Raw genomic sequence first — 27004 nt, 5'->3', positions numbered from 1 at the left:
GAATTCCTCTGCGCAGTTAGATATTACTTGAGAAATGCTTGCAGTTTCTGTTGATTGTATTCTTTGGGGTGGAGAAGCAAAGTGAGCAACAAAATCTCTCGTGTTTGTTGTTTTAGCATCCCCTACTTGGCCATCTGTTGCTTTCTATAAGTTACACACAAGCCAGTTTATTTTCACAGCAGTTAATAATTGTTGCTCTTCGTAATAAGCATTTTTATCTCTGCCTCAATTATAAACGTCTAATAAGCCAGAAGAATGTTGCAAGCAGAAACAGATCCAAGATGAGGAAGAAAAAAGTTGTAGAGGAACTATATGACCTAGAATTAATTTCTCGTGCATAATTTGCAGTTTTGAAATAGCATTTTTTTTTTTTCAGATAATAACTATTAATTCTGGAATAGCTTAGGAATTTAGTTCATGTTAATTTATGTTAAAGTAAAAACTTGTGTGTAAGGGAGTAAGTATTGCTCTACCTAATTTTGAAAATGAATAAGCACTTGTTTAGAGCTCTTGTTCATTAAGTTTATGCCTGTTGAAAACATTCCTCAGGTGCTCAGCTAGAGGTTTGAGCTCCCAAATAGACACGTGATACAGAGTCAGTTATTGACCAGATAAAAGGTGTTATTGTTTCAAAAGAGAGGATGACACTGAATCCTTGTTTGGGGTTCCAGCTTCTTTGTCAGTATTTCCGAAGTATTAAACTTTGCATCTAGAAGGCAGAAAAAGTTCTCCTCTGTATGCTTGTTCCTGCCAGTTTCCTGTCTGTGCTCCTCCTTCTGTAATATGGGAGGAGTTTTTCTAGGCTAAGTGTACATGCTTGTAAATTTTTATGAGTATAGTAATATCAAAGATGGTGTCATACCTCTTTGTCAATGCTGTGTTGGCAAAAGGTTTAATGTGGTCACAGTTTTGCTGAATAAAAAGTGGTGTTGGTATAAACTGTGATTAAAAGGGTTTGGTGACTTAGTCACACCAACAAACATGTTCCATTGTGTGCTTATCCTTTTACTTGCTCTTTCATAGCAAGTTGTGAGTTTGGGATGCCTGTCTTTACATTACATGCCTACGTCAGCATCTTTGACTCGATGTTACCTGTGAATCTCTCTGTTCTTATAGCTTCTAATTGCCATGGCAGTCTAAAATTTGGCAGATGATGGCCTATAGGATCTTGAATGCCAGTTGTACAACTTGTTGCTCTCCAGAGTCTGTGAATCCTAGTATCTGCAGGTGGACTGTTAAAGACCATTTTGTGCCTGTCTGCTGTGTGTGTTCTTTTTAATTGCTTCTATAGAAAAGTTCAGAAATGCTTTGCAGTGATGATTAAATTCTAAAGAAATTCAGAGAGCATCTTATTTTCTGTGACTAACCTAGGGCTGCCTTGGGAGTGAGAATCTACTGATATTTTTAATTTCCTTCCCCTATACGGGGGAATACTTTACTAAGCACCAGAATAACCCTGGAAACTTTTATCTTATGTTAGTTGGCTTAATTTTCCTTTGATTCAAAAGCTAAGAAAAATTAGCATAAAAATCTTTTATCTCTTGTTACAGTAACAAGTTGTATGAGAAGAAAGTGTCGGCTTTTTGACAGAAATCTGTACTGTCATTTTTTTTTTCTTACATCTTAAAATGACTTGCACAGCTTCAGTAGGAAACTATTTTTTGTTTTCAATGAATGAAATACGATTTTCAAATCACACACATTGGTAACTAACGGATTTGGTTATAAATAACGGAATTTCATGTTTGTTGCTTTCCAAGGGTGCTGTCACATATTTCTGTTCACATCAAAAAAGCTAAATAATAGCTATAGATTATTCTTTTGTTGAACCTGTTCTAATATTTTAGAGAAAATACATTTTCAGGATTGTCTCAGTAACTAGGAGGATTTTGTTTCCTTGCTTTTGACTATGTATGTTCAGTTCTGAAGTAAATATGAATATGGTAGGTAGTGGGACACTGTACCAAAAATGCAAGTTTTCCAGAGGTAAGGTGACTTGTTTCTAATCAGTGATCTACTGTGTCATTTAAAGAGAGATTTCAAGTCAAACTCGTAACCAATGCAAAAGGGAATAATATTAAACACTACGAAAAAGTATTCAATGTTTCAGTAATGCAAAAAATAAATACTAGCAGTAGTGTTTCCATCAAAACCAATGTAATATCTTTCTGTGCAAGGAACAAAGAAAACTGGATCTTGTATACTAGCTGCAATAGCTAGATTTAGAAAATATATCAAGTGTCTCGGGAGAGAACACTGGCTCATATTTAACTTTGGGAGCAGATAGGATTAAAATAAGATACACTGTAGATTTTTTTTATTTCCTATTGACATGAATAGAGCAGAATTGAGACTAATACTGAGCTTTCTGGAAATCCAACCTATTTTTATTTGAAAGCTTCTTTTTATGTACTCATTATTTGTAGTGTTAACACTTTTTTCCAATAAATAGGGTATTTAAGTGCTGTACCAGTACTATAAGCTAGTAATAATCAAAATATGTATGTCAGCAGCTATAGGGCATGCTCTGTAGAACAAGTCTCCAAGTTCTTAGAAGATGCATGATAATAGTACTCAGGCTGGTACTTGTGTTACTGTCCAACCAAAGATATTTTCTGCCTTGTCCGGCATCATCTCTTTATTTATCTAGTTTGCAACTGGAGTCATTAGCAGTTATTTCTGGTGGTTACAAATTAGTCCTAAGTTAATATTTTAAAGACTCAACATTTTCGATGTTGGAAGTTCACACCTGACTCATTCTGCAAGTGTCAAACCCAATAGCAAGGATACTCCAATACATTTTGAAACAAGCAGAATTAAATGTGTTCTCCCCTTCCCCCTTTCTGCAAATAATAAAAATCTAAGTCACACAGGTATTTTCTTTTCAGTGTTTCTGTGATTTTTCTAAATGTGTTCTGTATACGTAAATCCATGTTACAATGATGACGATGACTTCTGATACTACTGAAAGATATGGAAGTAAGGTAGAGAGAGCTATATCACTTGAGATTCTTGGACCCTTGTATTAGCAAGGATAATTAGATTGGAAATAGCTTAATCATGTGGTGGACTCACAGTTGCTAAAAGCCTAAGATATGATTACATACCATTTTAAAATACGTGCTTTAAAATGGCTTCTAGGAATCCCGTATTTAAAGGACAATAGACCATATTACCATAGTATTCGCTTCTCTCCTTAGTCTGTATTAAAACTTTCTAAATCCTAAGCAAAATAACAATTTACCTTTTAATTGAAAAATCTTATATTTTATCCTTCTTCCATTTGATGTCTTCTTGATTAAATGATTTTTTTTTTTCCTACTACCTTTGCCTTTTACTTCTGTTTTATAGGTAGCAGCAAATTATTTCAGAGATTTATATTCTTGTGATCATAGTTTAATTAGATTTTTTTTTTTTCCCATTTTTGTCAGTCTGTGTGTTGTCTCTTTTCCAGTCCCAGTAGGATACTTGTTTTGGATTCGAAGTGAGTTTCTTTTTTTTTGCTCTGTTTTATTTTCCCTTTCTACAGTGCACTTCACAGCATATATATGCAGATAGATTTCATGCATTATTTTACTAGTGCCTTGTTAAGTTTGACAAGAGCTAGCTGAAGACGATAAATACTACTGGTGTATCTGAAGCCAGCAAAATGCTTAAAATAATGTAGATTTCTTCAAAACGTGTAGAAATGATACATACACAAAGAAAAGAACATCTGCTTGAAGAGCTAGATCTTCCTTGCCAGAGCTTAGGTAAGAATATAGCAATATTGTTCAGTATGACCCCTAGTCAGTAAGCGTATACTTAATTTTTAGAAACTGAAGACAGCAGCTTGCCAGTCTCATAGATCATTTCCTTATCCAAGTAGCTGGGAGGGAAAGAAGAGGAAATAAAATGCGATACATCCTCTGTTCAACTGTCTGAACTGGGATTAGGGAACTATTAGTGTCTTGTATTTGGGGGAGTATTCTGCTGATAAGATTATTTTATTTGTTATTCTCCTTCAAAATTTGAATTATTCTGTTTACCTAGATGTAGAGGTAGACTTTCCCTTATGTTTTTGTTTGAAGTTGTTCTAGTCAACATGTAACTGCAGGATTTTCATATGCCAAAATATTTTGAAGAGGTATGTACCACTTATATAATAAGTACTTTGTAATTCATTGTACTTTTTGGGATTCACAGCTCTTAGAGGTGGTGTTGGGTTGTCTTTTCTTTGTGTTTACCTTTGTTTTCTTGCATATTTTTTCTCAATTTTTCCAGCATTATTTTCTTTCTCTCCAGTCCTGTCGTCAAGTCGATGCCTTTTAAAACCGCTTTCTTAATCCAGTAACTTTTCTTTCCCCTCTCTGTTTCTGGCTGAGGTAGTATTTACACAGGCATGTTTAGAATTTGGAAGCAAATTCTTTCTAATCATTTCATCTTTCACATTTCTTGACAAGACACCTCTTACACATGATTAGTGAGGTTTATGTTGCTCTTGATGTATGTCAGTGTTGCTACTACAGAGCTGAAGAAGGCACTGAAAAGCTGAGTTTTTCAGAAATAGCTGTACATACTGTTTTTCCTCTTTGGGAAGGTGCTTTTAAGGATTCTTTTTTTAATATTAGTAGAAATGTACCATTGCAGTCCACCAGGAAATTGCTGTTATTGAAAGGAACTTCAGTCCATGTGGGGACTCAGTCCAACTAAAGATATATCTGCAAAACTTTTTTATGTTTTCAAGAGATGAAAACAGCTGTAAGGAATACCGTGAGGAAAGAAGGAAGATTGGAGGAGAGGGAAGGAAAATGATGATACTGTTAAGATACATATTGACTAACTCAGTGATATTATGTATCTATAGCTGAGCTGTTGTCTGCTAAATAGGGATTGGCAGTGGAATAAGGTGAGATTGTGGGTTGTTGATTGTGTTGCTTTAGCAGTTGTGAGTACCTTCTAAATAGGCTCAATCCTCTTCCTCCTTTATTTTCTCCAGAGAGGAAATCAACTATTAACCTTTGATAATATAATTCTACTGTGGGTGAGTCTATACTGCTATAATGCATATTTTTAGTACCATAAAAAGCAAGAGAAGCAAATAAACATGAATTGAACTCTATAGAGGAAGGGGAAGGGCAACTCTATGGGGAAGGAACCTGTGAGGCTAACAGCAACTGTAGGTTTAACCACGTAGTGTATACTGATCTAGATTAGAAGATTGAGAGTTTTTGAGGAAGAGAGACAAGGTTTCTGTACATTGGAACAATTTATTTGAATTACTCATACGTCTTGCATAGTACTAACATCACTGTCACCATTCAGAACAAAGATCTTGGATAATTCACTGAAAATCCCTGCCTTAAGTGTAGTGCTGTTTAATAGCAAACATGCAAGAATGTTATAAGAATGTTGAAAGAAGAATTGTTGTGCCCTTAAAGGAAGTGATAACATGGTCGCATCAGAAATCTGGTGGTGCTATTTGCTAGAGCAGAGGTTAATCTTTAAGAATAATTGTTGAGGCTCTTGCATAACTTGAAACAGGATTATAAAATCAAAGAAAATAGTTTGAATTTGTTGGGTAGGAGATTAGATGATCTCATAGTATCTTCCAGTCATAAACTGTATGAATTAAGGGAAATGTGGTTTTATTTTAATTAGCTTGTTGTTGAAACTTGCCCAGTTTCTATTTTCTGAAGAATTTGGGCTTGAAATATAAACCAAACCATTATTAGTTTGTCTGAAAACTTCAGGAAGAATTTCAACGCACAGTGGTAGATGTTAACTTGAAATGTCTCTATAGATGTCTCCTTGCTTGTGGACTGTGTCCGTTACTATCAGTAACCTTAATAGAGGCTCATTTGTGCAGTTTGGATTTTACTTTTGGATTAACTCTTCTGCGCATAAGCAGAAAGGTGTTTCAATGTGCAGTGAGTTTCCCTGGTAAGCTAGATTTTGAAAATCGTCATCTGGAGCTGTTCAGAATAGATGTGAGTAGAACGCTAGTGGTTTATCTGTCTGTGACTCCACTCACCAGTTGCAAACATGTTGGCAGAGATTGTTTTCAGTTAAAAAGCTTTTACTGTTAAGACCCTGTCTCTGGGTTTCTGATCTGTCTATTCTTTTCTGTTTGTGATCTTTATAGATTAAAACTTATCAAATGTATGGATTTTTTTTTTTTTTTTTTGTTACATACGGGGCAGACAAACACTACCAGTTCAGAACAATTCGAATGCCTGGTAAACTTTCTTTGTCAACAAGTTGCTCTTGGAAAGGTGTTATGTAATAATTCCAATCATTCAGCAACCTTTTTTATTTGAAAGTAAATTGAGTACCTCTGCTTTCTTAAATGTTAATGAAAAATTTTTGTTTGTTTTATGCTGCTATTACAGTACTTTCCAAAATGCATTTGTAGACAAATGTTTTCTATGACCTTTTGGAAAAAAATGCTATGATGTTGGTGTGAAGGAACTGGATGGCTTTTTTTATATGAAAAATGTTTAAATCATCAATTAACATTTGTTTGTGGTGACTTGCAGACAATTTGTGTGTGATCTAAAATTAGTAGTAGCACAATTTTTCACGTAACAGCATTGCATCATTACTTGTTTTGAGCTACTTTAGGGAGAGGGTATTGTAAAAGATTTTTCAATAACTTAGAATCGTCAATTATTATGCTAGAAGGAACGTCTTTGGGTTTTCTAGTTCAACCCTATGCGTAAAACAGAACTAATTTCAATTAAGGCTTTTAACAAAAAAAAACAACCAAAACCAACACCCTAAACTTTTAATAACATTGTGCTTTATATCTGTTTTAAGGATTTTTCTTTTTTTTTAAAGAAAGAGGAGCAAAATGTATTAATTCAGTTGTGAAACTTCAGAGTGAGAAAATCTGTAGATCAGTTTTAAGTTCCTGGAAATTTATAGTTTTTCTACAAGCAGCACTGTGGCTTCAGAGCCCAAATTCTTCAGCCTTCAGTAATGTGATATTTGTTTATAATCATCAGATGTCAGAATTTAAAATTGTACGATTTTGTCACTTTAGAGTAGTATAATTCAGCAAAAAATCCATGTGTGGGAGGAGTTTAGAAAATTCCAGACTATTTGCAGAATTGGAGCTGTTCTGGAAGAACTGAATTAATAGGTAAATGATATGTATTATTTCAACTGCATTTTATCATGCTGCTTTATCACGCATGGATTTTATTTCTCCATAACATTTGAACTGTATATCCTTTCTTGTTCGTTTCTTCATGAAAACAGGAACAAACCCAACCCAAATGGGTAACGCTGCAGAATACAAGTCTATGTTTGCCTGATACTAATATAAATTGCCTTTGTTGGAAATTTTGTGTTGTTACAAAAGTGATTTAATACGTTATTTACATGATGTTTGCTGTTAAAGTGAGAGGAAAAATAGTGTGCATGATACGCTATTTCAGGAGTTTCTTGGTATCTTATTTAGCCTTTTATTAGTATTAGTGGGCTGTGAATGTGTTGTTCCTATGAAGCCTTTTTGGCTGTTGTATTGAACTTTTAAATAAAAAAATCTCTGTTAGCTTAGAAACTTTAAAAATTGCACTTAGTCATGTGTAATGCTGTTTCCTTCTTAGACCTGCCTTTCCATGATTTCACTGTTATATAAGATGCTGTAAAGGTTGAAACAGTGTCGAACTGTACTAGCTTTGAGAAATCAGAGGACCATTTTAGTTAACTGTCAGCTGTCGTACAGGGTTTGAAGATGGTTCATCAGCCATGTTGTTGGACGGAGCTGAAGAACTGGATCATCAGCTTACTAGTGCTGAAGGGAGAGGATCCTATAATTTTCTGTCCCCCTTTCAGCTTTGTGTTCCTTCCTATTGTGCTTCTCTGTCCTTGTGGTGTGCTGATTCAACTCAGTAAATTAATTCAAGAGAAACTACAGAAATAGCTTTCTGACAGACACTTGGCTAGTTTGTTGAAGGGTCTGAGAAATACTGAAGCCAGTGCAGTGGAGGAAGGGGGAGTCTTGAGAGCAGAAGGAACAAGGAACTGGGGTGGAATTGGAAGAAGAGACAGAAGAGCGGATGGGAAGTGGGATCTCCTTTTGATAGGAGCAAGCCATTAGCTCAACTTCAAAAAGTGAATTCACCCACAGTGCTTTGAATTAGGTTTTAAACAATACTTTACCCAATTTGAATTAGATTTTTAAAAGTGTAAGACTAGATTTATCAGATGTTTGAGTATATCTGCTATCATGCCAAATGTACTCTTACGAGTTCTACAATGCTAATTCAGTGCTGCTGATACGATTCCCATTATCTGACTTCAGAGTGAAATCAATTATACCTCTTACATTTTTTTTCTTCCCATCAAATTTTCACTTATGTTTTCATAAAAGAACATATACTCTTTAGCAGAGTGAGTATTTGGCTAGGCCTGTGTCCTGACATGCAAACCTTACACAAAAAAGGGTTTTAAGAGCATTGTAGTACCTGCTAAGTAAATGTATTCATTTCATGCAAATATTAGTTTTATTTAGACAGTTGTCAGTTTTGAGGCTCTTGAATATGTTTTCTTGACTAATGGCGTAGTTCAGAAGCACAGAAGAAGGTGGTCTGTGGACCAAAAGTTAATGTGTTTTATGGTGCAGCATGAGCACTTATGTGATGTATGTTCCCAGTGTTCTGGCTTTGGTTTTTTTTTTTGATTGAACTCTGCAGAAAAAAATTACTTAGGACTCATCAGGATATGTAAAATAAGCTCTTTGCCAAGCCTTCAGGGGGAGGTGTTGCCTAGAACTCTTTTTGTTCAGAGTTGCCGTGTTCCAATTGATCAGTGATTCATTAGTGACTTTATGTTTTAGTTATTTTATCCCTTTCCACAGGGATGGGGTCCCAGAGTGCCATAATAACTTTGAAATACAGTAAACAGATCTATTTTATTCATCAAATCACATTACAATGTAAATACTTATTTCTGTGTTACTAACAGCAGAAAAAAGCCTAGCACTTGTGTACAATGAGCACTACTCCTACGCAATTAGCCCTTGTTTGCTATGATTTCTGTAGCTTATTTGTGATTGTGCTATTCTAAGTAGTATACTAAATTCATACAAATGCCTCTTTTTTTTTTTTAGGCTCATTTAGCGTGATAGTATAACTCAGGAGTGGCACAGCCACATCACACAGTTGGGTAAGGTGATAAGACAAGTAGCATTTTAAAGTAAAAGCAACTTTACAATGTGTTACACGTTTGTCTTCTTTACAGAAAAAGAGATAGTTTTTAGACATCTGCCTCCTGAGCTTTCAGAAGAGATCTAGTGTGCCATATATTGTTGTCAGAGTTGGCAGCTTTAAGCCTGTGCTTTGTGATTCTCCAGCAAGTTATATATATACATACAGTTCTGCTGAGGTTTCAATTTAGAATTTCGGGTGGGAGGAGAGAAGTTGCATTGTTCAGTAATGATGCACACATGGAAATAATGTTTTGGCTCCCTTGTCTATGTTAAAATACTACTTCAATTTTTCATACCCTTTTCAGTTCTTGTCCGTTTCTATGGACTTGTGTTACAGGTAGTATATTGAAATGAGGTGCACTTTGATAAACAGTGTAAGTGAACTTAACAAAAGTAGTTGTTACTGTCCTAGGAGCTCCTAGGAGCTGTTAACCTAAGTATAAACAAAAATCATTGATACAAGTGAAAAGAGGCCAGGCAATCTGCAGTATCCTGGTCTTAGCCTTCTGTTGTGCTCTCTTGTAGTGGGTTAAGCTTGGCCACCACGTGCCCACCAAAGCTACTCCATCACACCCCCTCTTCAGCTGTCTGGAGAGAGAAAGTGACAAAAGGCTCGTAGGTCAAAATAAGGACAGAGAGGGATCACTCAGCAGTTACCTTCACAGGCAAAACAGACTCAACTTGGGGAAACTAATTTAATTTATTGACAATTAAATCAAAGTAGGATAATGAGAAATAAAAACACATCTAGTGGCACATTCCCCTTACCCCTTCCTTCTTCCCAGGCTCAACTTCACTCTTGGTTTCTCTACCTCCTCCCCCTGAGTGGTGCAGGGAGACGGGGAATGGGGCTTGTGGTCAGTCTGTAACACATCATCTGTGCCACTCCTTCCTTGTCATGCTGTGCCCCTGCTTCAGCATCAGGTCTCACCCACAGAAGACGGATCACCACAAACTCCTTCAGTGTGGATCCTTTCCACTGGATGTGGGAACAGACTGCTCCAGCACGAATCCTTTCAATGGGGTGCAGTCTTTCAGAAACAAATCACTCCAGTGTGGGTCCACTGCAGGGTCATTGGTCCTGCCAGCAAACCTACTTCAGCATAGGCTGCTCTCATAGGGTTGGCAGGTACTGTCAGGAGCCTGCTCCAGTGCAGGCTCTCCACGGGTTCGCAGCTTCCTGCAGGGCACATCCAGCTTCTCTGGCGTTTGTTCTTTTATGGGCGGCAGATGGATATCTGCTCCACCGTGGACCTCCATGAGCTGCAGGAGGAGAACCTGTGTCACCATGGTCTTCAGCACGGGCTGCAGGGGAATCTCTTCTCCGGTGCCTGGAGCACCTCCTCCCTCTCCTTCTTCACAGATCTCAGTGTCTGCAAAGTTTTCTCTTGCATGCTCTCACACCTTTTTCCCAGCTGCTGTTGTGCAGCAGTTTTTTTCCCCTTCTTAAATATGTTGTCACAGAGGCACTACCACTGTTCCTGGTTAGCTCAGCCTTGGCTGGCAGTGGATCTGTCTTGGAGCTGGCTGGCTTTGGCTCTGTCAGACATGGGACAAGCTTCTGGCGTCTTCTTGCAGAAGCCACCCCTGCTACAGAAACCTTGCCACCTACACCCAGTACATCTCTGCACATATGTACTGAGGTACACAAGGTCTCTGCACGCAGTTATAAGACTATTTTGAACAGGGTTTAAAGAGGAATAATGTGGCTTGCTTGATATGAGCAGCTCTTCAGATGCATAGAAGACAATCTTATGGAAATGTTCTTTTTTTTTTCTTGTATTTTAAAAACTGGTTTACTTCCCAATATTTTTTTAGGATTTGTTTTGTGTGTATGTGTGTCTGCTGCTTGTTTCTTAGAATAACTGTGGACTTTGAACTTGTTTGTTTTATGTGTGCCTTTAATTTGATTATTTTAACTGATCTGTAATTAATTTAATTTTCTGTAAACAGTCCTTCGGAAATTCACCCCAGAATCCAGACAATAACTGTTGCTATTCATTCTGATTCCCTATATTCAGAGCCTAGTTGAAAAAATTGGACTTTTTTGTCCACTCAATAGGTGGATGATTGCTTTATGTACTGATTACAAACTGTGTGGTTTCCAAACATGTTTAATATGGAACTCGCTTGTTTGTATCTTCTAATCTTAAGAGATTAGACAGATACTGTAGTGCTAGTTCCAGTATTTCTCATGCTGGGCATTATTACCTTACTTGTGCTATTCCAACTCTGTATCCGTCTTTTGTATTCTCTTACATGATTTCTGCTCTAACAGCAAAATATATTTTGGATCTGTGTTGGAGAGTCAGGTTTTGGTCTGTTACTGGGCCATTCACCTGCTACAATAGTGCAAATAGTCTTTTTATAGTACAAGGGTAAGGATTGTTGATGGCAGTGCAATCATGCAAACAGAAGCTAAATGTCCTGGCAAGGCTTGAGCTTTTAAACACAACAGGTAACATGCAAATACAGGACCATGTGTGTAATAGAGAGAAAAGCAGTTCGCCTACAGTACAGATTTCATGTAGTTGAGACTCCTGCTCCTTACTAGGACATGGGGGAGTGTGTTTGCTTTTAACAAGATGATTTTTTTTTTTGTGTGTTTTATTTAAAGATAGCTTAAAAGAAGAGAGAATAGAAACAATTTTAAGCATGTTCTGATATAAGAAATTGCAGTCTTAAGTTCAGTTGCTAAATTTTTGCATGCGAATTTTATGTACTGTGGAGTTTTACTTCTAAAGAGCTCACTGTCTGGAGCTCATTGCAGACTATTACAAGTGGGTAAGCGGGAAGATTTGTCGTGTTACTCTTTGGACTCCTTTTCAGTGGAAAGAATGGAGTATCTAAAAACTTCTTTATCTGTCTTACTGTACTTCTCTCTGAAAACAACTGTTCTTAGTTGTACCTGTGGTCTTAAATATGCTGCTTCAATTAAAAATCTTTAGAGTTCGTCCTGGAAATGACAAGTAATACTATCAGGCTTCTGAGAATCTAAATTCATAGAAAAATAGGGTATTCTGTAATTACCATTCCAAAAGTATGATGAAGCTTAGGAAGAGACTGAAAAATATATTTGCAACCTGTTTTAGCTAAAAGTGGATGTGTGTCATATTGCAATGTTTTTATAAAATACGCAAAATAAGACAGGAATAACTGGGAAAGTTTTGGGAATAATAGCAAAGGAAGTGTAAGACTTGGCTTTTCACTGATTAAAGCAAGCTTTGGATTATGCTCCCAACTGAGGTCAACCCGCACATAATTGCGCTGTGTGCAGTAATGCTTTTAAAGCTTTATGGACAAAATTATTTTTTTAAAAATACTGAAGACAGAAATAATCTTTTTTATGTAGTTCAAATATATGTGCCGCTGAATTGAAAAAAATGTGCTTCCTGCTGGTTAGAGTCTTTCAGCATAATAGTTGCCTAAAATATATGGATTCATTTAGTTGTGAACAATGTAACATCTGTGAAACATGATTCTTAAAATAAATTGAATATTCAATGGGTATAGCGCTAGTCAGGCCTATACAGGATATTACTCTACCCTCCTCCACCCACTTCTTTAAAGAATGTAATTAAAAAATTGTGAAAGTCAAAAATTCATACCGAGACTGTTGAAGTAAACGAACAGTAACACTGAGTGTCTGTGCTGAGAATTAATCTTGAGAGAGGCATAAAACATGTCACAAAAATTGCTCATGTATTTTATGCTAACATCTTGAGAACTTCATGGTTTTAAGGTACCATGTTGGTTTAGGCATTCAGCCAGCTTCACTGGTGTCTCCATCTGAACAAAACGTACTAGCTGAGTTTTCATGTTTCTAATGTAGCGTGTCGTCTTAAGTACTGCCTGTGTGAAAACTGGAACACACACAGTTAAACTACCTGCGAGTCTGTGCTTATGACATTATTAGTTCAGTGGTTCCGTGCTAGACCCAGCGTTATTGTTATCCGATAGTCTGAATACCGTCTGGATGGCAGCCAGCTGAAAAAATGCTCCAGCTGACTTTGATTGAGAACAGGAGAGCTTCCATTGGACTGCTTTATAGAGTGAAGTGAGAAAGATCCTCCACGCAGCCAGCTTAGCGCCGTCTGTCTCCTATGTCAGTGCCCCTTTAGGACTAGTGGCCATAAAGCAGCCTGGACTCTTCATCAGGCTTGGAATCAGAGCTCTCAGTCTTCAATGCCACACTGTACTGGTGAAGGCTTGGTGTTTGGTAATCACATCAGTTCTGAAAACTGAGAGACAATAGTCTGACCTTTCTGTGTTCCTTTAAACTGTGTGTAGAGAATCATGGAATCATTTAGGTTGGAAAAGACAAACCACTGCCTAGTACTCTCAGTGAGAACTCAAATGCCACAAAATACTACGTGCTGCTGGAAGAGAGCAGAGGTCACAGCAAGTGACCTTGCAATAGGAACAATTCCCTAGGTGAAATTGTTTAGGTAATAAAACAAATTGTGTTGTGCTGGTGAGGAGTGTCATACCTGTTCTACACCATCTCTCCCAGACCTTTCATCTCTGCTGAGCCTTGCTGAGTGAAAGCTCTTCTGGCATGTCATCTGACCATCATTTTAATGCTGAACATGTAAATGAAGCTACTATGAGACTCGGCATTCTACCCTGCATCCTCTCTCTTATCTTGGCTGATCTTTAGTGCTTCAAAGGAGGCCCAGGTGGGGTTAGGGGGTTCTTCAGAAGCAAACTTTACATTATGAAGAAAGAGGAAATTTTTCTTATCCGATCGGGTAACTGAAACATATGATAGTAATACAAATGTAATGGAGCAAACTGAGTAGACAGGGTGGTGATCAAGTCTTCTCTTGACTTGGGTATAACTTGGGTCCTGGGGTATAAATGAACCAGATACCACAGGACTGTTGACCAAAGCTTCAATTTCTAGTCTGCAGTTACTTCTGTTTTGTATTCCAGTTATAATACTTGATGCAATTGAGTTGAAATATTGAGAATATTTCATGCAGGCTTGGAATCCAGCTTGAATGAACAAATAGAAGATATATGATGTACTTATTCCGTAGTGTTTCTAGCCTATGCTTTTGAGATAATAATATAAAGGCCAAGAGACTTTGACTTTGAAAATTACATAAGAGGGGAATTAATTTCAGATAATCTTGTCTTTGTAACACATCAAGTACTTGACATGTCTGTATGAGATTAGTTTTTGTTAAACAGTTGAATATTTTTTTAGAAAAGATAAAAGATTTCCAGCAGCATGTGAGATCTGTCCAGGAAAATGCCCCAAATAGATGCAAACCAAGCATATAAATTAAAAATTTACGTTGAAGTAAGTTTGTACAAACAGATGCATTTTCGGCTTCATAAGAGTTAAAGGAAGGAATGGACAGACTTTGGTGGTTGTGTTTTCTTATATGCATTAAAACAGGATTTATTTTATTTTAAGTATTTCTTAAAAACATAATACTTTGATAATATCCTTTTTAAAAGAAAAAAAAATCTGATGGAAGCTTCATGCATTTGAAATTTCACGCCTAAACTGTCTAGGCTAAAATCATAAACCAGACGGCAAAATTACCAAAAATGCAGATCACTGATTGTTTCATATAGATTCTTGTCTGTGTCTGGAGCTGCACTGATATAATGGGGCTGTGTGGGTCCAATGTACAGACAGGCAAAAAAAACCCCAAACCCAAACCAAAAGACCTAGAAAGATCAAAATGTGACTTCTCTTCTTTTGCCTCCTTTCCTGTCACTCCTTCCCACCACCCCACCCCTGCAAATGTGTGAAGCAGCATATCTGATTACTGTGTTACAGATTCTTGTGCTAAAATGCTTTTTGTGCTCATATTCATTACCTCCCAGAGATTTTTGGAAAGAAAAACATCAATAAAAGTGCTGCACATTTTGAGTTAAGATTATTAGAGAGTGCTTGTATGTTACTGGCTAAATTCAGGATGTGGGTGGGGATTAAGATGTTTTGTTTGTTTTTCTGAGTGATGATTTTATGTGAGAGGGAAGATAATACAAGGGGATTGGTTTAAAAAATGTTTTTTCAATGACTCAGTTTTATTAAGAATGTTTGGACACATTCACTAAAATTGGCACTTCTTCTACAGCTTCTGGAAAAACATAAGAAAACAGAAAGCATGGTAGAGCTGCTTGAACTGTATCAAATGGAAGATGAAGCCTACAGTAGTCTTGCAGAAGCTACCACGGAGCTCTACCAGTACTTACTACAGCCGTTCCGAGATATGAGGGAACTTGCGATGCTTAGAAGACAGCAGATAAAGGTATAGTAAACATAACTGGACTTCTTAATAATGGCGAAATTAGGCTTTTTTGTTACTATTTACTGGTTATTACTCTTATTGTGTAGTATATGCAGTGATAGTTTCTGCATTAGAGATTGACCCTATTTTTCTGGTTCCTCCACTCAGAGGAGTGCTTTTGAAGAGTGAGAACATCTCAGGCATATGTCACTAACCGTCAGCTGTTTAATGTATGGTGTTCGTTCAAATCGTTGCAGAATTTATTAGGTGAAACTTACCGTTTTGTGATTACTGGGAATACTGACTAATATATAAAATACAGAGACATGCATACAGTATGTATGCTATACAGGAAGTTAGTTTTCATTTTAGTTTTCTAAGATAATCCGATAAACCATGAGAAGTCAGTAGCTTCTTATCTAATGTTGCAAAGCAATTAAACATAGAAGCATATTAGAAGTATACAATTTGTTGTAACACTTTAACAGTATATTTTCCTAAGAGCTAAAAAAGTATAGCCAACTGAAGAATATCACATTTTGATAAAAATGTTTTAGAATGCATATATTTGTTTTATTTAAAAATAATTCTAATTTTAAATACTTAACCAAAAATAACAAATGTCATCTTTATTGCATCTCAGCAATACTTTTGATAAAGTAATTAATTCCTATGCAGATTATTAAGACTATAGCCTTCTGATTTTTCTAATATATGTGTTGTAACATAGAAGCTAAAATGAGTTTGTTTCATTTAATCTGCATTGCAAATGTCAATTTATCTCAGCTTGTCACCTTGTTCAATTAGCCGACATTGTTTTTACTGGTTTCAATTTAAAAACACAGTGTTTTTCTCTGGTTTTGAGTGTAGAATAAGGGAAGCAGGCAAGAGGATTTACGATTCTATAACTTCTAGTTTTATTTTGAGTCATTGCTGTGTCAATAAAGTAATTTTGCAGAAAGTTCAGCAATCTGAAACTATCTCAGTGAGATAACATGATGAAATTTGAACTAAAAGTGCTTTTTTTTCCCTCTGAATGGTGAATGTTGCTGCATAGAGAATTGGGATGAATGTTTTTTTCAGATGTATTACATGGTTGAAGATTATGAACACTACATTTAATAAAAAGCCACCTTCAAAGCATGGTGAAATAGTTCCCATACTATTTTATTTGAATTTATAGCAGAGGAAAATATGAATATTTTTTTTTTGGTTCTTTTTTTCAAACAACAAAAGACAAATATCTTGAGTAGGAAATGTGAATTAAGAGTTGGATTTTGTTTTGGTTTGGTTTTTTTTTTGGGGGGGGAGGGGTTGTGTTTTTTTTAACCTCAACGATCTCTTGAATTCTAGTGTTAAAATACCTCATTTTCTGTTTTTCCTGGAAGAATAACCTTGGTAAACTTCAGAGACGTGTTTTGTGGTTGATTATTTTAGTCATACATAGTCGCATCTAATGTACATTAAGTTCTCTTCCGAACTTGGCAATTTTTCAGTTATAAAAATCTGGTGATCTGTATTATGTGGTAGAGAAGGATGCCATCTCTTGTTTTTCATTTCATTGTTTGAGAGAAAGCAGTACTTGTATCTATGATGACAAAATATATGTTATGCTGGGTAGCTAGGGTAGAAGAATTGCTTTATAAATAGAACTTGTGCATGAAATGGTTTGTGTTAACTCACTGCGTATGTTTTTCTGGCAGGCTTAATAATGGAACAAAGATCCTTAGGTTTCTGTAAACCGTTATAGAATCATAGAATTTTTTAGGTTGCAAAAGACTTGTAAAATCAGGAAGTCGAACCATTTTCCTAGCACTGCCAAGTCCACCACTAAACCATGTCCCTAAGCACCCTGTCTACATATCTTTTAAATACCCCCAGGGATGGTGACTCAACCACTTCTCTGAGCAGCCTGTTCCAATGTTTGACAACCCTTTTGGTGAAGAAATTTTTCCTAATATTGAACCTAAACCTCCCCTGGCACAACTTGAGGCTGTTTTCTCTTGTCGCATCTTATTTGGGAGAAGAGACTGAAACCCACCTCACTATAACCACCTTTCAGGTAGTTGTAGAAAGCGAGAAGGTCTCCCCTCAGCCTCCTTTTCTCCAGGCTAAACAACCCAGTTACCTTAGCTGCTCCTCCTAGGACTTGTGCTCTAGACCCTTCACCAGCTTCATTGCCTTCCTTTGGACACGCTCCAGCTCCTCAATGTCTTTCTTTTAATGAGGGGCCCAAAACTGAACACAGTATTTGAGGTGTGGTTAGCTCCATTTTCATGCATATCATGATTATTTCAGATGCTTACTACCCCGGTGAAATGGGAGCTGTGGACATGTAATACTGTTTATGTTTAAAAAGTGACAAGGAGAAGGATAAAGTTTGGATGTAGGACAGGATAAGGAGGGAGGAACCTGCAGAATATGTTTCCAAAATGAAAAAAATAAATTACATCTTTAATTAAGCCTGAATACAAATATCAGTATTTAGTCAAGATTGCGTATGCCTTCTGCAATTACTTCATTTAACGTTTTTAGACCTTTTCTCTGAGATATCTGATTTTGATTTGTGAGGAAATTATTTTAGTTTGTTTTTTAAGAATTTGGGGATTTTAATAAGTATTTTAATCAGTTTAATTTTGTCAGTTTTCAAAACGAGTTTAGGAGGAAATTAATTGCTTTGCCTGTAGTCTTTGAGAAGAGTGTTTAGTGTCTTGGCTTTTGGGAGGGAATGGAGAAACAAATACAAAATACCCTCTGCTCAGCATGGTCTTATTGGAGTAGGACTGCTGTATCCTCTGCAGATTCCTTTTTTGGACGAAAAACCAACCAACCAAAACAACCCAGAATGAAAGTTCATAACAAAGTTAAAATATTTAGAAGCTTGAAAATGCAGATTAGTGTTGTCCATGGTAGACGTTAAGTCTTGTTGTTGTTGGTTTTATGTTTTATCTTGATTGTATGCTAGTTTTTTCAGATGTATTTTGCCTCATTTAGTGTGAAAGATTGATCATTTGCTATGAGTGAGGATTCAAAGCTGTAGTGTGAAGCACTTAAATACTGCTAAATTTGGAAAACATAATGAAAAAGATAGAAGATTACGGAAGGAGAAAAGGATGGCTTAATGTCAAATTAAATGTCACTCTGGAAGACTGACTTCTGCCAAAATTTCTGTTGAATTATGGACTAGTCGTCTGACCATAAACCAATGCGTTCAGTACTGGTATGTTTCTCATTTTTGGGGCTCCCAGCTTCAGGAACCTAGTTTTGTACATAGAAATGTTTCGTGTTTGTAAGTGCCACTCAAATCCCTTGGCACCTGCCTCTAAGCATGGCTAAATGCTTACCAGATACCGTATAGTCTTGAAAAAATTGGACCCTGCATGCACAGCAATGTTTGGGACTTACGTTTTTTATTTATATATATTATGGGAATAATCCTGCTTGCCCCAAGGCCTTGATGGGGGACACACAAATGAAAGCCAATTTGTAATGAATGGTATTATCAAAATGAGAAATGCTCATCAAAGAAGCAAGTCTGTACTAATTTCAAAATTAAAACATAAGATATACTTACTAGACGTATTTTACATGTCTAGTACGACCATATTTTGTAAGTTAAGTGTGAAAAGTTGTATTGATAAGCCAGCCAAATAGTGAGAACTAAAATTACGTTAACTGAATGCTGGAGAAGGTATAATAGAGGAATTGAAGATAGTATTATAATTTATATACACATAAAAGCTGTACTGAATTAGTATAGGCATTTTTAGATTTCATTGTTTCTGGACTGTTGCTGGTTTAGATGTGATAATATGTAAAGATACTCAAACTGTAAGTTAATGTTAATTTCACTGTTTGGGTTACTGGCCATTTCTTCTGATTTCAGACTGTCAAATGTAACACAGACATCAGGCAAGTAGAGCTTGATATTCAAATGCTATATTCTGTGTTTTGGGTTCTCTGTATTCCAAAGATCTGGAAGATAAGTATGAGCTTAAAAACACAGGGCAAACAATATTTATAGATTATTTTGTCTAGCATTAATTTAGAATCCTAAATGGATTTTAAGAGGCTCTTTTTGCCAGAAATCAGACTTCCAGTGAACTAAAAAAAGCTGTGATATTTCAGATCCCAAAAATGTTTCATATTTATACCCACAAATTTTTCATTTGTTGAAATGGATCATTTCCCTGTGACAATATAGCAAATTTTTTATACATTAAAAGTACACATTTCCATAGCAGAAAAGTGGGAAGTAGTAGGCATCAGTAGTAAGAAAACGGAAGGTGGAATACTTCTTCCAAAATTTGAAAGAGGCAGACTAGATAACTCTGCTCTGGTGCCTTTGATTTCAGAAGTTAAATTTTAATGTTGTCAGAACCTCCATATATGTAGTGCATTCTTCTGAAAAAGTGGAGGGGAGGGACCAGTTAGTGGTTGATGTTGAAGTGTAGAACTTACTGACAGGTTAATATGATCAAGCCCCTTTAAGCCCTTTAATACTAAGACATAAAGTGCGCTCTGATACAGGACACCAAATCTGGTTATTTATTTAAAAAAAATAAAATTTCAAAGTAATAACTTCATGGGCAAAAACACGAAGCCTTTTATGTATGTATAGTTCTGTTCACTGGCCTTCATAGAAAGAAACTACCTTACTACTTTGAATTTTTATAGTCTTACCAATGTGGAAAGTACTTCAGTCATGTTGAATAGGCACTGTGTTTGATCAAACCTCAGGGGAAATCAGTGGGAGGCTTTCTTTTTTCATGCTTTTTTCTTTTTTTTTAATGTGCTTCATATTAGACTAAAGATGAAATGTAAGATAAATTGTTTCATAACCTACATGGAGATGCTAACAAAACTTTGACATAGGCATTCTCAAAGGTCTGGATTAGACTAGGTTTGCTTAACTGAGAAATTATTAATATCTTGATAGAGGTGAGAGCCTAGAGTCATCATTACCTCTCAATTCATCTCCAGGAAGTGAGAAGATTAATATGTAATTATGCATTAAATATATTTAAAAGTACTTTTAGTTTCATTGCATACATATTCATTATTTTCACCGAGATGTTAATTCATTTGAATGTGAGGGGTTTTTAAGGGCATACACTAATGTTGAGGTCTAGCATTGGAAGTAAGAGATTAGAGCAGCATATAGCTTGATAATTCATTAAATTCAGGGTGTTTTAAATTGTAGAATGCTTTATTAGTCTGTGTGTCTCCCTTTCAAGCTCCTTTAAATAGATAACTGCTCTATAGTTGAAAATATAATTCTGGCTCAACTGTGTGCGGATTTATTTGTTGGTTTAATACTTGATGGTGAATTGCAGTAGTGAACCTTATAACTAATTTGACTTTGATTTGTGTAAAATGGAATACTTAGAAATAAATTATGTTGCATTGAGCGTTTTAACTTTTGGTTAAAATATTTTTACAAAGTATGAAACAAGTTCAAAGCAGAAGATAAGTTTTAATGATGAGGATAGCTAGCAAAATAGAATTACTTAAAAAGAAAACTTTAGAGAGAATACTTTTAAAAAAACTCTCACAGTCAACTGAAGATGTTTTGTGGAAGGAAACACTCCTAATTTGTAGTGTTGCTCCCATACATCAAATGGATGGGTTCTGTATTACTAAATCCATGTTTTTGTCATTGACTCTTGAATAACTGATGTCTTAGATAGTTTTCGAATTGCGTATTTTTATTTTTTTTTTTAAGTCTCATAATATTTTGGAGTGCATGGTGGTCTTGCGGTGAAAAACATGCGTAAAACAAGGCATGTTGGGGAACACTAAAGCAGAACTGATTAAAATGTACAATTACTTGCATGGCAGTCAGATCAATTTCATTCCTCTCAGTTTGTGAACCACACCCTCCAGCAGTGACAGACTAGTGACTTGCTGACAAGAAGTTAATGAAAAACACCTGGTAAAAAAACCCTAAAGTAGTACTCAGTGGAGAGAGTGAAACACTTCAAGGAATTCTTAAATCTCTTCTAGTGTATCAGTAGTTGAAGATGTGTCCTCACATCATTAGAAATAATAGTTAAATAAATTTGGCTTTTGAAAAACCTGTAGAGTAGGAAAGAAATGGCTGGATTTGCAAATGAAAGTCATAAACTTTGTTGAAAAGATTGCTTTCTTGTTTGAGAAACTGATATAATATGCTGAATTACACTGTGATAGTATTTATATCTCAAAGTCTATTTCAGAAGAGTTATATGCCAGTCTCTGTTCACATTCTGAACTGTAAATCCTTCAGATTTATTACATGAACTAATGGTAAAACATTTTGCCAACTTAAAGTCATGGGTTTACGTGCTTTCTGAAAAAATAATGCTCTAAACAGGTGGTCTAATGGAAGGCAGGCTGGTAGTCTGAATCAGTGAGGAAACGGAACTCTCGGAATGAGATCGTTGACCACAAAACTGTGGTGTGTATCTGGTCACTTCAATCTGGCTGTGTGCAAGGAGAGTAGAGTACAAAACAGCTCTGGATGTTCAAATCTAAAACTGCTTAATAAGAATTGCAGAAAAATCAGATTATGTTTGAATGGCAGAAGGTTTGTTTGGTTTCCTTTTTTTGTGTTTTTTTTTTCCAAATGTTCCCTTACAAAAGGCTGGGATGGGTAATAAAAAGGTAGGTGAAATTGTCAATAAATTAAAAGTGATGCATGTGCAGAATGGTGATGACAGCCTCTAAAAGTATACATGCACATTTGTGTGCACTTAATTAATTGTTACTCCTGAGGAAAGAGGTATGAGAATTATCTTGAGTTCTCTGAAAATAGCTTGCCATTCAGCATTTTGAAAGAGGAAAGAAAGGTTTTTAACTGTTTGGGGGAAAAAAACAAAGCGAAATAGGAAACACCACACCTTTGTATGTATCCATGGTATATGTGCATCTTGAATGCTGCAGTTTTAGTTTCTCTCTCTCAAAAACATACTTTAGGATCAGAATAGTTACAGGATGGCTGTGAAGACAGTAAGGATATTTCCCTGCAACAGCCTCAATGTAAGGAGTGTCAATGAATCAGATTGCCTTAGTTTGGAAAGCACGTGATTCACATAAGATAAGAAAGAGATCTATAAATCATCAATGATAAGGGGAAGAAAATATTGAATTATTTCTTACTATTTTCCCTTTTTCAGTATATCTATATGTAAAAATAGTCATATTTTGATGAATTCTTGATGGACTTGCTTAGCATTGTCTATTGTATATATTAAGCTTTTTTTAACTGAAGATTAACAAATCCGTCCAATCCTTTTCATCCACAAACAGAATCTGGAACATCCAGAAACACTCAAGCCCACTTGCTTTAACACTCGAGCTCACTTTCTTAAAGAAAGTTTTCAAATAACTAGTAGAATATGTCTTATTAAAAAAAAAAAAATCCTTTTTTTAATAAAGCTTTCTTTTTGAAGGTGAACTTTTTCGTAGCCTGGAGCTCCATCAATGAAGCTGAAATGTAAATAAAAGTTTTATGATATATATGTGGATAAATAAGGCAGGCATAACTCAGGATGCATAATTTAGCCTTAGTTCTTTCAATTGATAGTACAAAATACTTTAACTTAGTGGTTTTAATGCTCCTTTGCATACACTGTTATGTATCTGGGGGAAAACAAAACAGTTGAACGATCTCAGTCATTCCTTTTGCTCTTGCTGTAACCTTAATCTTCTATGATTTTTCTCTTCTGCATACTTAATTTTTCAGCATTCTCCATAGTTCTGGAAAAACATTCACCATTGCACTTTGCAGTACAATGACATTATTGTTTAGTCCTCTTTCTGTATGTCTAACATCTTGTTTTCTTTGTAGTTGCTTCCTTTGCAGTCTTTATAAAGTGTGTATGTTGTTCTCCTGTGTCTTGATTAAGATAATCAAAACCCTGCAGTTTGTATTGCTAGTCCCAGGCTTCACATATTTTAAGGAATCTAGACCATCCAATCTAAGTTAGTTTGTATGTGTTAACATTAAAGTCCATGTCAAGATTGGTTAGGATACAACCAGTAAAACTGTAAAGCCCTTTTTACAACTGAGTGTTTTCACTGATTATTTGGGACTGTATGTAGGAATTGTAATGTGTTTTGGGAAATAGCGCTAGATTTGTGTTACCAGCTGGGAGCATAGTTGAATTAAAACCTGTAAGACTAACTGAGAAGTCCCTGAATGGAGGTTTGTTGTGGTTTAACCTGGCCGGCAACTAAACACCATGCAGCTGCTCACTCACCCTTGTCTGCCCGTGGGACATGGGGAAGAGAATTAAAAAGGGAAGGAGACTTGTGGGTTGAGATAGGAACAATTTAATAATAATAACAATATGAAATTAAAAGTAATAAGAATAAAAAATAATTTAAAAAAATAATTTTATGTATTGATATATATCTCTCTATATTTTATACATATATGTATACACACACACACACTAATATATACAAACAAGTGATGCACAGTGTAATTGCTCACCACCCGGTGATAAATGCCCATCCCGGCCTGGCAAGTGGTCCCGAAACAGATAAATCCTGACACTGTGATCCCAGAAGATTGAGGGGCCTGAAAAGAGAGGGAGAGTCTGACAAGAGACTGAGAGTGCCCCCCGAAGAGATAAAGATTCCAACTTCCTAGTCAGCCCTCATCTATATACTGGGCATGATATTTCATGATATGGAGTACTCCATTGGCCAATTTGGCTCTCAATCCTATCTCCAAGTTCAAATCATAAGGGGGTTGTGAGCCCTTTGTCCAAGCGTTGCACCCGGCAGCTTACTGTGTGTCTGTGCACTGGCAAAAGATGGGAAGCTGTAAGGTCCTTGATGTCTCAGCACCAACTATGGACATCAGTGCACTGTCAATATTCTTCTCATAAGAAATCTCATCCTAAATCCAAAACTCAGAGCTATTCTAACTACTAAAAAGAAAAACTTAACTCTGTCCCAGCCAAAACCAGGACAATGATGATGCTGAAATGCATGCATCGTTGCTAGTATATCCAGCAGGCTGTCATGCAATTGGTTGTTTGGCCTCCTGGAATGGGTCGAAGGAAGGTAGCTGAGTGTTTGAGCTGAAATACTCTTTATGTGTGAAACTGTTTCATTTTTGTATATTACTTCTGCCTTATGTAGTGCTCGCCCAAATTAATTCTTTTCGTTTTTACGATTAGTCAGCCTGCTGTTGTTACATCTCGTGTTTTTTTCCTTTTCTGCCTGTTACAAGTCAATCTAGGAGAAGGATAATGAGGGGAGCTGGAGAGACATGACAGATTCCGCTGTAAGCTATAATGTGACATGGCCCAAGTGTATTTCTGCCAGTCTTGTCCATTCTCGTCCCAGCTGTCTTCAGAAAGAACCTAGAAAGTACTAAAGATAGTGGAGGACTATTTCTTTGTTTAGGAGACGTGTGCTGTATAAAACTTAACAAAATCCTATAGTTACAGACCTGTTTCTTGTATATTCTCACAATAAACTTAATTTAATCTCTTCAAAACTCAACAACAATCTGTGAACTTTTCCAGAGAAGAATGTTTCCAGTAGAATAATCTTGCCTGTGATTCATTCTCACTTGCTCACAGGTACATTAGGGACCTCCTTTCGGTTTGCTTCCTCTGAAGAACTAATTGTTTTTCTTCAGAAACATATCCATACAGTGTAGAAATATGTTCTTTTATGTTGTCTTACTCTGAAGCAAGAGCTGATGGAAGTAGATGTTTACCATGATGTGTTGAAGTTAATGACTTCTGCTGTTTCTACCTCTTCTTGTGTGCTTTCTGACAACCACTTTTGTGAAAGCTGTCGTAACTTTCGTAGATTGAAAGCATTATCTAAAGGAAAGCTTGCAAAACATGAAAGTCTTCAAAAGAGAGTTTCATTGTCAGAGGGGGAAAAAAAATCATCTTGGCCAATTTTACCATAAGAATTGGATTCATCTCAAAGAGAATATAGGGGTTTTAGGAAGAATAGTTGAAATGTGTTTTTTTGAGAAAGTGATTACTAGGAATGAAACTGTAGATTAGGCTATGTGATCTAGTTGTAAGATGAGAAGTCTTTCTGTTAGACCACACTTACTCTAGAACTTTGAGTTCAAATGAGGAACTTCCAGACCAAAAAATGAATTTAAGAAAATGTTAGAATAGAAGCCATGTTTTTTTTCTGGTAGTTTTCTCTCCTTTTTGTTTTTCTTTCTTTCTTAGCTGCCCTGTAACTCGTTGCTGTTGGCACAATAGCAATAATTAATTGTGTTGTTAATTATGGACTGATCTATTTTCAGATCTCAATAGAGAATGACTACCTAGGCCCCAGAAGAATTGAGAGTCTGCAAAAAGAAGATGCCGATTGGCAGAGAAAAGCCCACATGGCTGTGCTCTCTATTCAAGATCTCACAGTTAAATACTTCGAAATAACAGCTAAAACACAGAAAGGTAGTTATTTTCTATTATCCTATCCATCAAATAAAAGATCTTAAAAATTTATTTTGTTTACCATGTTCTGTATTGTATTGTGATTTGTTTTTTTCATCAGTCCTCCACGAGGAGAATGCAGTTGTCATTCCTATTTGTTTTTTTTTCTTCTGTGTCTCTTTGAATCTTTCACCTATAAACCTTTTCAGAATGTTATCAGAAGTGAGCAGAATAGAAATTTTAGATAAAAGTTTCATAACGACTTTCTCAATGTGATTGTATTAGCTGTAGTGTACATTTGCAAAGGATTTAGGGAACATAGAGTGTCTGGATTCTGTCTTCTGTACTGGATATTGGCAGACCATCATAGTAAGTGTTTATTACCTTTCAGTTAATTTCCTTTTCCTGTCTCCCCTGCCATTCAGTAATTTTTTTCATAGCTCTAAATATTAAGCAACGGCTCAGTTGCTCAGAACTGCTTGATGGAAGCTGCTCTGTTGTTCAGAAATCTTTGAGGATATAACCTTGGCATTTCTATGCTTGAAGGATGTGGCAGTTTTACTGAAGAGTTGGTGCAGTAAAACTGGGTCATGTGACTTGCCATGTACAGCTGTACTCTCATCCTTGTATGATTTAAACTTAAATAATCAGTTTATTAGGCCAAACACACCTGAAGATGTGGTTTCATGTCACCTTTTAATTTGACTGTGGGCTACTGCTGACGGTGTGTCCCACTGTCTTCCCTGACTGTGGGTTCCTATTTCTTTCTTTGCCTTGATGATAGTGACTGCGCAGCTAGATAAATGAACTGTACCTCTGGGAGAAAATATTATTTGATTGGTAGGTTTCCTGTCATCTCCCTGCATGACTGCTAGATCTAATTCAAGAGAAGCAGTCACTGCGAAATGATTCCTTTCAGTGACAACCTAAGTTAAGTATAACATGAAACTCCACCTTATTTTGAAAAGTTGGCTAAACCAGTTCAAGAACGTTGAAATGAATTTAATTAGAGCAAGTTCTAAATGTATTTAAGCAATTTGGTTCCTTTTCTAATATGACAAAGATAGCAAATAAAACAACTCATTAGTTGATAAAGAACATATATTTACACTTACTTTTTGTTTTGTTCACATGCTTTTTTTATGTACAGG

General features: G+C 36.1%; 1 protein-coding gene across 1 annotated transcript in view; it reads left to right on the top strand.

Annotated features, from left to right (window-relative positions):
* The window catches only part of JMY (junction mediating and regulatory protein, p53 cofactor), a 65009-nt gene that overhangs the window by 3319 nt on the left and 34686 nt on the right, over positions 1 to 27004 (top strand). The window contains exons 2-3 of the mRNA XM_009982061.2: positions 15295 to 15468; positions 25724 to 25874. Of these exons, the coding sequence (XP_009980363.2) occupies positions 15295 to 15468; positions 25724 to 25874 (325 nt within the window). The remainder of the gene's footprint in view (positions 1 to 15294; positions 15469 to 25723; positions 25875 to 27004) is intronic.

This window comes from Tauraco erythrolophus, chromosome Z (genome assembly GCF_009769465.1).
Source record: "Tauraco erythrolophus isolate bTauEry1 chromosome Z, bTauEry1.pri, whole genome shotgun sequence".
Lineage (NCBI taxonomy): Eukaryota > Metazoa > Chordata > Aves > Musophagiformes > Musophagidae > Tauraco > Tauraco erythrolophus.
Note: the sequence above shows the minus strand (reverse complement) of the source record. Positions and strands in the feature narration are given on the sequence as shown.